Source organism: Haplochromis burtoni, unplaced genomic scaffold, assembly GCF_018398535.1.
Source record: "Haplochromis burtoni strain Fernald_Lab_line unplaced genomic scaffold, NCSU_Asbu1 Contig_307, whole genome shotgun sequence".
NCBI classification, from domain to species: domain Eukaryota; kingdom Metazoa; phylum Chordata; class Actinopteri; order Cichliformes; family Cichlidae; genus Haplochromis; species Haplochromis burtoni.
Window position 1 is genome coordinate 630,996 of NW_024582668.1, and position 13,949 is coordinate 644,944.

General features: G+C 41.1%; 1 protein-coding gene across 2 annotated transcripts in view; it reads left to right on the top strand.

The window, feature by feature from the left end:
* mtor (mechanistic target of rapamycin kinase) overlaps positions 1 to 4,325 on the top strand; it is a 75,482-nt gene extending 71,157 nt beyond the window's left edge. For both annotated transcript variants that reach the window (XM_042228162.1, XM_005941650.3), the window contains exons 52-58: positions 32 to 106; positions 1,406 to 1,541; positions 2,381 to 2,446; positions 2,549 to 2,629; positions 2,905 to 2,985; positions 3,402 to 3,507; positions 3,724 to 4,325. In XM_042228162.1, the coding sequence (XP_042084096.1) occupies positions 32 to 106; positions 1,406 to 1,541; positions 2,381 to 2,446; positions 2,549 to 2,629; positions 2,905 to 2,985; positions 3,402 to 3,507; positions 3,724 to 3,739 (561 nt within the window). In that variant the 3' untranslated portion in view covers positions 3,740 to 4,325. The remainder of the gene's footprint in view (positions 1 to 31; positions 107 to 1,405; positions 1,542 to 2,380; positions 2,447 to 2,548; positions 2,630 to 2,904; positions 2,986 to 3,401; positions 3,508 to 3,723) is intronic.
* The last annotated feature ends 9,624 nt before the right edge of the window (positions 4,326 to 13,949 follow it).

A 13,949-nucleotide genomic window follows, 5' to 3' on the forward strand; every position in this document is an offset into this window, starting at 1 on the left:
TTAAACTTACCCTCGTATACATTTCTAACAGGTGGCCATGACCAGAGAAAAGTTCCCTGAAAAGATTCCCTTCCGACTGACTAGGATGCTAACCAATGCTATGGAGGTATACGACTATGCTGGCGTGTGACAAACTGTATGAAGTGTGGTAAAGTGTGCTCACGGTAACACCATGTGTGGTCATGAGTCATTCAATCTGATAGGTAGTTCAATACATAATATTATGAAGAAAGTTCATTTTCCAGGTGCTACAGATTGGCATTTCTTGTGCTTGGTGTCATGGAGATATTTGCTCAACAGTACAGAGCAGCGTCACCCCTGCTCTTACCTTTTCCTTGTCATTTATTCGCACAGGCAGATATTAATAAAGCTGGTTAAGTATCTCTCCTGCTCGCTGAGGAACGACCACAAAAAATGTAATTCTGTATTTGTGGTAAATTTTAGCCACAGACCGTGTTGGCCTGGTGCTGCTGTTTTGTCCATTATCACGGTTAGGTTAGGTCATTGATTACATTCTCAGTTTGAATTTAGGATGATGATGCTCGTTCGTTTCACTTAGCAACATCTACCTTTATACTAGCTTCATTGTGGCCAGGGGTTTGAAAACAGTCATGATGCAAAATCATGTAGTTGACTTAAACACAAAGACTTAAACCTGAGAGCCAAGAGAATTGGCTTTGGTCAGCTGATCAAAGCTTTTGTGGGCACAAAGAAAAATCTGCCGGAGCTCACAGTTCAAATCAATGTCAGTTATTTTAAGGCAAGTCATTTTTCTCTGCTGCACCGCTATGGCAGATCTTAGGGTTTCCCCACCTGCCAAATGCCTCTTTCACTCCTCCCTATGGCCTAGCTTAAAGCAGTTATAGTCCCGTTTAATTAGGTTAGACAGTCGAAGACTCTGCAACAGAAAAGTCTTTCTAGTACATTCATTTTATTCTGGTGTCAAAGGCCCCCACCCTTAAACACGACAAGTATTCCTCTACTGAAGTGAATCCTGCCTGAGCTGCTCCTTCTTTGTCTTCTTTATTTCATTCCAAATAATAATTAGTCTTCTGTGACTGTGCAGAGTTTTATCAGAAGCTGTGACTCACTGTGCCTTGAATTTAATGAGCAAAGGAAGGAAAGGAATTAAAAATGAAAGCATCAAGAAATAAAATTCTGCATTGTAAGAGGTTTAAGTTTTGCCTTTTAAGCTACTGCAAAAGTTTTGGTTTTTTTTGTTTTGTTTTTTTTAGACATATGAAATCTTCTTAAAACATATTTTCAGCCTTCTAAATACAAACAGAGGCTGTTCTACTGCTAAACTCAGAACATGTTATTGGATCATTGTTTACAAGTATACTGATATTTCTGTGACGTGCACACGCAGAATGGAAACCTAATTCCCAAATGTCATGTGCGTCAGGTGACGGGCTTGGATGGTAACTACAGGATCACGTGCCACACAGTGATGGAGGTGCTGAGGGAGCACCGGGACAGCGTCATGGCTGTGCTGGAGGCCTTCGTCTACGACCCGCTGCTCAACTGGAGGCTTATGGACAGTAAGGAAATGCCAGCTGTTTAAATTGAGTACAGATGTTAGATCAACATATTACAGCCTCACATAGCCACAGCAGCATACCAGCTCAGACCGGTAACAGTTTGGTTAAAGTCAGAGCAGATTACACTTGTTCAAGCTGAAAGACTTCTTTTTGTGGCGGTGAAGAGTGGGGAGCGTTAAAGCTACTCGCATCAAGCTGCACTGGACCTCTGCTTAGCTTGTGTTTTCGAGAGAAACGGTTAATGAAGTGCTTCAGACATCTAAAGGTCGCTGGTTAAACTCAAGTGTACACAGTGAATAAATCTCTGTGGCACCTTCTCTACTAATACTGTTATGGTTGCCTTTAGCAAGACATTTAATCAAAAAAAGTGGAATATGTCACTTTGATTATAAAGGAGTTCAGCATTTTGGGGTTAGTATGTTTAAGAAATAAGAAGCAGACAGGGATCTGTGCATAAAACCACTTTCTCCTTACAGGGACTTACAGCTGCATTAGTTAAACGCTCATTAGTGTATTCTCTACAGTGTGTGTTACTATAGCCATTTACTGAATAGCCACCAGAGCAAACCGGACCCATTTAATGCAAAGGAGCAGGAAACATGACTTTCAGGTCACAGATGGGTAGAATAAATCTGGGGGACAACATAAAGAGAGAGGCCTTTCCTATAATCTGACCACTTTTAATGAATAGTGCACATAACTGTGGAAGAAACCCGAGTTTCTGTCTTTAAAGCAGTCAGAGAGGTGGTGATCCTTCCTGGTAAATGAGGTAAATGAAATATGCTCCAGAGGAGTTTGTGTATGTTTTTAAATGCACACTTTTCCCGTTTCGCCCACAGCAAACACAAAAGGAACCAAACGCTCCCGCACCAGGACCGACTCGTACACCGCCGGGCAGTCAGTTGGTCAGTTTCCAACACAAGCTGTAACCATAACTATGTTTCATTTTCTATTTAATAAAGGAAAAATAGTTTTTTTAATCTCTGACTATGTGGCGTCATCTACAGAGGCTCTTGAGGGAATTGACCTTGGAGAGACCACGCACAAGAAAGCAGGGACCACTGTGCCCGAGTCGATTCACTCCTTCAGTGAGTTACCTGCTTATTCAGACTTAAGTGATTTTATTTTGTTGTATTACAGCTTTTTAGGTCTGCTCTGCTTATTTTGCCATCAAAATACTGAGCACTCGCTGTCATAATGATCGCTGCAAGTCACTGCTCTGTGGTAAGGCAGGACACAAATCTGCTTTGATTTCCTTTAGCTGCGAACAGGTTTGGTATAGACACAGCATAATTTGTTTTTTAAAGCTGCCAATAGTTGTTGATGCTAGTATTTTTGTGTGCGTGTGTGTGTGTGTGTTTAGTTGGAGATGGCTTGGTACAACCTGAGGCACTCAACAAGAAGGCTATTCAGATTATTAACAGAGTGCGAGACAAACTTACGGGTAAGTGGGACATTTTTACTGCACATTTCACTCTCCCGTCGATAAAGTACCCTCTTTTTTTAAATAAGTAAATGCTAAAGATTTATGAATAATATTTTTAATTTAAACACATTGTACTGGAGGTACAAAACATACTTAAAGTTAAATTTCTTGGATAAGCAGGGACTTGCAGTCCATCAGCATCCTCCTGAAACCAAACCAGTCCCAAGTCCCTCGCATACATTTCCAATTTAATGTCTGATCAAAAATGAGCTCAGCCGAGCTTTAATAACAAAAGGGAACATAACAGAGACGAGAGGTCTTTTCAGATCTTGCACTATCCTAAAAGCACCTTTGTGTTGTCTGAACAAAGTCGAGCAGTGTTTGCAGATTGATTTTGCCGGAGCAGATCTGTGACCAGAGTTTGTTCCCTATAGGTCGTGACTTCTCTAACGAAGAGACGCTGGATGTGCCGACACAAGTAGAGCTCCTCATCAAACAAGCCACCTCACATGAAAATCTGTGCCAGTGCTACATCGGATGGTCAGTATGCCTTACATTTTCAGCTTCAGGGTTAGTCAGAGCCTGGCTGCAAGAATCCACCTTAAATCAAACTGAAGTCATGACTTTGAATGTGTGAAGATTGTTGCAGAAAAGTTATCTTGGGCAGTTTTAAATGCAATTACTGTGCCACAGGTTGATCTCTTTTTCTTTCTCTTCTTTTAATTTGACATTTTCTTTTCTCCTCCAAATGTTCAGGTGTCCCTTTTGGTGAAGAAGCGTTTCCACCAGCCAGGATTTACCCGTGACTCTCTCGCACACTGATAGATGAAGTAGGAGCTCTCAGCTCAGATTGGTATCCACTGGAATGTGTCCTCAAGCCACACTGCAGAGCCTAAACAAAGTTTTTCCTCTTTTTTTGTGTTTTGATTTCTTTGTTGTTGTATAATTGTATGGTTTGCCATTTACGTTTATTAGAAAGTACCTTTAGTGCTTTGTTTTTACCTGATTATCATAATTTACCAAATTTTGCAGTCATTGCTCATAATGACCTTGTAATTTGTAATTTTTACCATTATATTTACTCGCGAAAAGCTTTCTACAGTGGCCATATTGTAATCACTAATGACTATTGCTCCACATACTGCTTTCTTCTCATAAAGCCACCAGTCTGTTGTATCATTGTGTATGAATGTGACAAATTTCAGCAACATGATATGCCTTTTACTAACTTAAACATTCTTAAGGGGTTTCTGATGAGCAGAGATCAGTAAGAATTTGATTTCATTTGATTTGAGTGGACTGCGATGTACTGAGTGGGCATTCGTGTGCCATTAAACCCTGTATAGATACCACTGTGACTGTGCTGTGTTCATTGAACTGTACCGATTGCTCATGAAACTGAGATTGTCACACCTACAGCAGTTTAAAAATAGCTAGGGGTAAGGGCGTCCCGGTAGAGAGCGTGCCATGCATCAGCGCTGAGACGTATTGCAGAGTCTGGGGTTTGAATCCAGCCTTCCAGATACTTTGCTGCATGTGATTTCCTCACCTTTCCCATTTCCTGCTATCAGGTAGAGCAGAAATGATGGGAAAATAGTATGTTCTGTCTCCAAATGAAAATGTGTCGTAGATATTCATTTATTTATTTATTTCAGAAGAGGTGCCACTGTCTTTGTTTTTCTAGCACCGACAGAGGGCACTCTGACTCCTAATAGGATCACTCCCCTCCATCTTCTTTAGGAGACAGGCTTTGGCAGAGGATTCACTCATCAGGCCGGAGAGGATAAGACCACACTAGATCCTTCCCTAAAACCAGAACAAAACAGGAAAAAAATACTAGGTTTCAAGCATGTGCTTTCAAATCGAGATTAGATTCCCCTTTTCTAAAAGCAGCCATTATTATTTTTTATCGTTGTCTGAAGACCACAGGGAGACGCAGTCACTTGCAGCCAATGCAGTCTGACAGAAACAAAACCGAATCAGATGCTGCAAACTGCAGAGGCAGCACTGGAGACAACTATTAATTTGGTTTCCTGTGCTGTTATCTGGTGAGTGCAAGGTAGCTTCTGTTTTTTACTTCTGCTCATTGCTATTCCCCCTCTAATTTCTCCATTTATTTCTTCCCTGCATTCTCCTCTGAAGGTTAATTACTTATAGATAGTTAAGGATTACGGATCAACAGAAAGCCGCCCATTGATCTCTTCCCTGCCGTGCCCACCACTGCAATGTCACACTCTTTACACATTGGGACAAAAGCCTGGTGATTATCTGTTCGTATCGATCGATTCCTCCTCTGTTTTCCCTCGCTTCTTACTCTCCTTCGCTTCCTTCGCCTCCACTCTGTCACTTTGTTCCCTCCTGCTGCCAAAAGCTCATTATTGAAAATGTGACTTTTCATAGTCTGTGCCACCATTTCTGTTGTTCTTTCTCACCCGTCTAATTTGTTTGTATTTTTTTCAGCCTCTCAAGTCTGTTGAGAGGCAGCCGAGTCAATAGCTCAAGTTAAATAGGCTGCATTGATTGGGAGAGGGATTTAGCTGTTTACCAACTGTGGAAATGGGCTAGGGCTGCGGGGGGAAAAAAAGACACCCGGCACAGGTGTCTGCAAGTCAATGGTGACAAATGATACTCATCGAGAGACAATGCTCCTAAATGAGGGAAGGTGAGAGGCTTGGCGGTAGAAGCTGCTGATGCTGGAGGCCACGCTCCATCAGCCTTTAAGGCTGTCACATGAAGCCGAAACAGGCCTGACACATTAGGAATGATGGGAAATGTAGCAATACATTCGCTCCCCCTCTGGGACTCGAGCCTGTTCCCCCATTCTTGAGCATGTATTTCCCCGCAAGAGCTCCCCTGCAGGTGTTATTCCACATCCATGCATCCTCTTTAGCGTCTCATGACCCTTAGAGATTTCATAAGTGCTCTTCACAACTCTTGCTGTGGCTGGAGTGTAGTCACATACACCTAAGCATGCTCACAGGATAGAGCATGGGTGTTTCTCATTTCTCAGTGAAAGCTTCTAATTTGCTTTAATTTGCTAATATGCGTGTAACAGCTCATGAATAAAACACATTACAAGCCCAACTGTAAAACCTTGTTCTGTATCTGCAATGACATGAGTAACTAAAAATCTAAGCTGGAACATCACCGTACTCCAGTATTGTTTCTCTTTTTAAATTCTATATTTCTGTTCTCAGCAGTTAGCATCATTTTCTATGAGTGAGATTTAAGTTTGAAGAGAGGAAGGAGCAAAAACAAAGAAGCATGAATGCTTATGCAACCTTAATATTACAGATGTGTGTAACTCTACTTATAGTGAATTGTAAACCTCAGTGAGTCTTGCTAAAATGGTCGATGCTCATCTGCAAAAATAACGAGGTCAGTGTCTGTGAGTAAACTCTGAGCCAAAAGCTCAAACTTCACACACAAACACACAATTTAGGACAGTTTTTTTTTTTTTTAAACTCGTGGCTCTCTGTGATGTCAGAGAGAAGGGATATCCCTAATATGGTCATCTCCGACTTGCAGAAGCCCTACACACCTGATGTCCAAGCATGTTTGCAAAGGTCAGCCATGCAGATGAAAGGTGGTACAACTTGAGGTACTGCTCCAAGCCCTAGTGTAAGATAAGTAAGTATTATTTTAATCTGTGAATCATACAAAGTTTAGTCCTGTAGAGTCCTAAAATTAAGAATGTGCTCTAGTCTAAGAAGTTTGTTGTGAAACCACACATATGAGCTGATCTTAACATTCTCTTGTAAGACGTAGAGCTTTAGAAAACCCCAACAAATGAATTAAGTGAGAGCTGTGAAGTCAACTGGCTGAATGTGAGACGTGATTCATTTTCTCTTCAGGGATGGCAGGTGATGTGGGTCGAAGTGCAGGTTTTTGCTTCACGCCAGATCTAATTAAGGTGTCACGAAAATGTACAGCCCTTTTTTTTAAAGGTGTGTCAATCAGGCGTGAAAGAGTAGAGCTGGAGGAGAAACTTTCAGGACCTAAATCAAGTTAGAGTCCAGCACAAGGGAGCTGGCTGGATACCCTTTCTGACTGTACCACAAAGGAACGACACACTCCTGTGCCTCTCTGCAGTCATGAGAATGCTTTCTCACTCATACCACGCAATCCCCCTGAACTCAAACACACTGCCATGGATAAAAGCTGTGAAGAGAGAGATGGAGACAGAAGCGATATTGACGGCCGACCAGAGCAGTTCGATAGCAGGCTCTGGAGTTGTTTAAAGTGGGAGCCGGGAGCTAGGACTCTGGCTGTCTTTGTGCACTGTGGTGTAAAGCCAGTATCGATGAACTTGACAGCAGTTTAGCCCGCCTGAGATCTGCTGCTCTCTAAGGACACTTCAGACACATTCTCCTGCCATCTTTAGCCTACTTTACCCTGCCCATTCATGTTCCTCAGAGCAGGGACCTTAAAAAATGTCAGTGGAAGGATTTTCTGTTTCTCTAATCATCTGTTTGTCGATTAGTAGCAGCAAAGAGTAGGGCGATTCAAACGGCACTGAAGTGGTCCACAAATCCAGCATCTGTGGCTTATTGGGATGAATTACTGAAAGAAAGTTAGGCGTGGAAAAAGATACATTTGTTGTTGTTACTGTAAACACAAATATAGAAAACAGGCCAAGGAGAGGCAAGATGAAAAATTGGGCCAGTTGGGCTTTTTAAGCCTCACGCTCATTTACATCGCCGCTCCAAATTGCACCGTGCAGTAGTTAACCATTTGAAAAATTACAAGTATAATGCCCAGCGACATCAGCAAATGGCACACAGTATGCTCATTTTTGTGTCGACCGACTCTGCTGGACTGTGATGCTTTTTAACAAAGGATGGAGGGGAACACTTCTAACTGGTGAGTACACCTTCCCCGTCCTCCTCCTTTAACCACTTACATCAGAACAAGGCAAACATGACACCAGAATTATAAGACTACACACTGCTCTACCTGCTTTTGTTACTGGTAGAAATGACCTTTGCTGAAATAATAGTGAATTCATGCGCACAAAATGATGGTAGTACAGCTTTAAATCATGTTTCTTTGTCATTTTTCTACATATGAAGTTCATTTTGGGTACATGCTGAGATGGAGATATGCAACATCTCATTCCATAAACAAAGCCTGATTTCTTACAGAGACCTTACCGTTGATTCTTTTCACCGTTGATCTTCTTTTTTGCTTGTAAATATCTGCAACGACAACTGTTGAGGTTTGTCTTCGGGGGATCGAGTTTATAAATTCGGCATTAGATTTATTTTCCATTACTGTTGTCTGCATGCCTCTCCAAGCCAGTCAAGGATGCAACCACATGTGTCCAGATTAATCCTGCACATGTAGTGAAGACTTTAAAGGAATTTAATAAAAAGTATTATTATTTCTATTTGGCAACAATGTTGATTCTGATAGGACACAGCACTCTGGCCACAACAGAGGGGGATGCTTTAACTATGGATGTTACTAGACAGCAGCCACAGTTTTTAAAACACGAGTGCTTTCAGATAGTGACACAATTACCACAAGCACTGGATCCAAGGTTAGTTTATATAATATGAAACAGGCTCACAATGTCCTTCTGAAATCGGCTAAGTTATGATTATTATATAAGGTGCAGGGAGGAAACTATAAATATCACAGTGAAGTTGACCTTTAACCTTTTGGAGATGCATTATATGGACAAAAGAATTAGGCCACCTACATGTTACACCTACAGGAGCTGCTGAGCTGTAGAAACCTATGCCGTGAAGCTCCCGGCGTACAGTTTTTGTGCCACAGGAGACTTGGAACACACTTATTCAGTTATCAAAGCATTTAATCGATACTCACAGAAAAAAGACTTTTGCAAATACTCTCTCTAGCTCTAAAGCTGCAGTTCTTAAATGCTTTAATAATGCAATTTACAGTTTATCAGAGAATATCTAGGATTAAAGAAGTCAGTGAGCTCTACTCTGACTCACTGTTTCACAAACCTTTGTGAAGATACATGCATGACTTGTTTTCCTACACGTCGGGCAATGGGACTGAAAAAGACCTCAATTCAAAAATTAAGATTACATTTGATCGTAATGATGAATGAATTCTGGATTAATGGTCAAAATACCCGTCTAAGATAAATCTCAAGAATGTGACTGAGATTCATGAGAAGTGGACAGACCGACAGATCAGCGGATAACCCTAAAATATCTCCAGCGTAGTGTTGGTGATGTAATAAAAGCTTGAAAATCTACATACAGACTAGATCAGCTCGGTCCATTAGCCGTGCACATGGTCAAACTTCTCTATCTTGTGTTCCCTAACCTTCAGTAATGTTCTGATCCTTCTGTCATGATGTGCATCACCGATATGCCACAGTGCTCATCTTTCACCTTGGATGTTGGTTCATAGGTGAATGAGGTTTCAGCGAGCACAGCCTGGTTTTTTGCAATTTTCTCCTAAATAAAAAAAGTGCCCCTGAACATCTTTGTTCGTGAGGTCCAGCTAACAAATCATGCGCCGGCTCTTGCTCAGAATTTGCAGGAACATCGGCCCATTTCTTGATGCAGTGTAAATCATCTGACTGGCATTGAAGCAGCTGCAGGAGTGGGCAGCTCATTGTCCCCTTGCCTGTGTCCATGCATGTGCATTCTGGTGCATATGAACGTTACAAACAAGGACCTACTCTTAGATTCTAATTTGTTTCTTTGTTGTAGCGAATAGCTGGCACTTTTTGAATGGCTCCCATGGAAGCAGAGATGTCTTTGAATCCAGCATCTTGCAGCAACTCTACTCAAAAAGTCAGATTTCTGAGTGTTGGACATTATTTGTCTCATTTATCATGACACTACTGCTGAGATCTGAATACACAGAGTTGTTCCTAGAGTCCAACAGCATCTAAAGTATTCACAGACTCAAATGGGCCACGGTGCTAATTTGGAGGTTGAAATAAAGGCAAATCTCCCCGGCGGTTTAAAATGCTTCATTAGCCTGCAAGCCTCTGTCCAACACAGTGTAAGACAGAGAGGCACAAGCAGCAGGCTGTGTTATTGTTCAGAAGCTAAAGGACAGCGCTGTGGAGGCTGATAATATTATTCCAATCTTGATGCAGTTATTGGACTGTCTGACCAAAAGTGACCTTAACATTGTACTTGCCGAGCCGCTCGACAGATTGCAGCACAGTGCGAGCGGCCGTCTGCAGATGTGTGTGACAGCTCCCAGGTGTGAGTGCACAGGGCTGTATGAATGTGTTCAGAGAAGCTGCGCACTCAGCAAAATCCTTCCCTGGATAAATAAAGATTGTTAAAGCGTTGTTTGTCTCAGTACTTACTGTAGATGCAGTTGCGGGCGCCGGTCGCAGCCACTGACGCTATTCAATTTGACATTTCAATTGCGTTTCAGGTTTATTGGATTGCAGAAAGAGATAGCGGAGAGATGTCTCAACTTGCACTTTTCAAACACATTTTCACACGCAGTGTAAAAAGTAAAAGTCAGCAGCTGAGACTCGGAGTGCATCGAAAAGCTCTCACAATGGAAGCTGCATTTACACATGCTGTCACTGCACATTTAAACCTTAAATGATTATTGATTTTAATATAATGCTATATAATCATATATATATATATGTATGTATGTATATATATATATATATATATATTTTTAAATTCTTAGTGTCTGTGAAAATTGAGGCCAAACTTCCAATCGTTTTATTTTTCATTTATGCTTAACATCTGAGGCCCAGCCTTGTGAGAGCTTGCAGAGTTGTCTTATTTCATGTCATCACAAGATTCATTTTAGGAGACTGTGCAGGTAGGTGGAGTTGCTGTCTCACCTCTAGAGGAACGCTGTGATCAGAAGTGCTTCCTGATGTTTTTTAATCTGCTGCAAATGTTCATTTCAGAAAGAGAAGATTGTTGGACAGAAGTGGCTGCACCTGAGCAGCAGCATGGCTCAGCCACTCGCTGGCATCCCGATGATGCTATTAATGGCCATAATGTGTGCCAAGGAATCACTGCCCTCGCCATTACACTCTGTCTACCAGTTTGTATCTCTGATACTGAGCCACCAGCTTGCTGCAGCATGCTTTTAACTCTGGTGGGCCAAGCCAAACCTTTGCCTTTTTCCTCTTCCAGTTTTAAATTACAGTTTAACTGAGGCCAAGACTGTTTTTCCCCCCATGGAGAAGCAGCAGCACCTCAGATTAAGTGCCTTGCTCATTGGCATTTGAGTAGATTTAAGGAAGAACAAGCAAACGCTGCTTTTCCACACTCCAAGTGCAAATTTATCGCACTCCTTAAATGTAATAAACCCGAAGCACCTCAATGCCCATCCCTGCCAAACAGGTGGTGTTATATGCTCGGTGGTGATGTAACTGCTTGTGAGTGGGACAGTGTCCTTTGACTGCGGCGAGATTAGTTTGTGGCAAAATGAGACTTTCATTCTGAGATGACCGAACTGCTTCCCCAGGCTTGCGTTTCATATTCAAAGACATCTGCAGCACCTGATATTAGGAGATGAAACTTTTGTCATCTTAACAATGATTCATTTGTGTGCTCAGAAAAAGCGACTGTATCCATGAAAATGCAGCAGCACAAATGCTTACTCCATCACAACATAGTTCCCAAGTGTGTGAAAGAACCACAAAACACAGTGGTAACACCATGTAACAAGGCCCTGATTTCAATACTGCCAACAGACAAGTTTCCATCTGAATTTAAAAGCAAATTTTTTACTACATTTCCAGAACACTGGCAAATAGAAAATGCACCTGAATGCCAGTTTCTACCATTGCTGTGTTAACATTTTGCCAAACTGAGATAAACAGTGGTGCTAATTATTCACTCTGTTGCCACTTACCTATTACCACATTGTGGAAAAATGTGTAAAAGGGGATTTTTAATAGGAAGAAAGTTTCCATCGTGCTCTATTATTTTTGTCTGTTGACTCGCCGAAATTGTCTATACTGTAGTTGCCCTTTCTGCCAGTTAGTAAACACCAGAAGATTCTCTGATCTTTAGATGAGGGAGCTGCCTGGGAGTGCAGGATGCATGACAACCACTCACTCCCTGTGAATTCTCATGGACCAGTACCTTCTCACATGGGTGCAATGAGACATTACTAAGAGTTTATATGAGGAGAGTGGCAGGTTAAATACTTTCAGATGACTGAGTCATAACTCTGCATTCTCACATCCATCTCTGCAGGGTAATGTCTTTGTGAGTTCATTGAAGCTCTGGGCTTCAACGAACATTTAAATCACAAAATTCTTTGTCTCCTCTCGTCCTCTTCAGTATTGGAAATCTCCTTGATGTTTTCAGAAACACTTTATAATACAGCCTGTGACAAAGGGGGCAATGTCCCTGTAATTAAATGGAATTTAATGAAAAGGTAAGAAGTTGGTTTTTACATGAAACAAGGAAATTATTATGCTGTAAGTCATTTTAATTAATGCATGATTAATTTTAAGTGTTGCATAACTTCAGATATTTTGCAGGAAAGAGACAAACAATTATTTTAGTACTGCATGAGCAAAGTGTAAATACATGCTTTTTTTTTTTTTTTTTTTAAATTATGAAGTGGCTCAACCTTGCCTAACTTTTGTGTATTTTACAGGAAGGGGATACTCTTTTTGAAAGTTATGTTTGAATAGTGACTGTGAAAGAAAAACGCTTGGATCCATCATCATAAGGTCACACAGGTCAGAACATTTTGATGGTAGTTATTTTTTCGTGTAAGTTGGTAAATGAGAGCAATCTGTATCACCTTTATATTAGTAAAATAAAAGAACAATTGAAAAATAGAACATCCATTATAAACATTAACATAATGCATTAAATGAAATATAGAAATCACACATTAAATAAAGATGAAAAAACATGCAGACCTATACTGATAAAATAAAAGGCAAGATGAAACCACCCCATAATACAGGCCTCACCCCAAAAAGTACAGTGTATTTATGATGTAATATGGGGAAATATAGTTCCTTTACAGGATAATTATTTCTTTGTTTCCTGTAAATATTATTTATTCTAGTGTACATCTCTTTAAGTATTTGCAGGTAAATATAATCACACTGTAATTTCAAATAAAATACAGTCAAATTAAATTAAATTACAGAGAAATTACAAGCTTAGCTGCGACCTGTATTATAATATAGTGCAGTGTTATCTCATTTTCCTGCATTTCCTGCATGTGGGACTGAACCTAGTTCTGTTGATCCTGTGGTGATTACTATTATTTCCCATTCAGCAGAGAATGAATGTACGAGACAAGATGATAAAATACAAGTAGAATCATTTTAAATTGAGTTTAGGTCAGCACTGAGCTGAGGTCAGCGCTTTTGTGGCAGCTCGCAACAGATCCGTGGTACAAATTCACATCAGATGTTGAACTCGATATAAATTTACTGAGCCTTAGAAAGAGAATCTATCGATCAGATTGTTTCCACTTAAAACAAAGTGATGTTCAGCACTTTGTTCATCGTGAATCCACTGTACTCTCATCATTTCATTCACTTTAGCTGGTTAGATACACCACTGCATCCCACCGCCGTGCTGGTATGTAATTTGGCCTGTCTGTTGTCTGGTCATTCAGAGCTGCCAGCATAGGGATGCTTTTGTTTCCACACTATTTTTTAAGGATGTGTGAAAATCTCAGGAGGGTAGCGTGACTCTCTCGTATTGCTGGGTGAATGCACTTCACTGACACAGAAAGCACCTGCATGCTGTCTGGTATGTATCGAGCTTTAAGTCATGCGATTGCCTTTGTGGAAGCACCTGATAAAGTGGGCCCTGAGCCACTTTAGATTAGCCACTGTGCAGCATTAAAGGAGCAGGCATGGTTGTCACCTAAAGAACTAAAAGCCCAGACTGGATGCCAGTGATGTTAGAAACAGCCTTCATGTCTGATTGTTGAATTGCCCCGAGCCCTTCGCAGCCGTGTACCCAATCATTCAGCCTAAGTAACTTGTTGACGTGGGACTGTCCTCCAGCTGTCTGGGC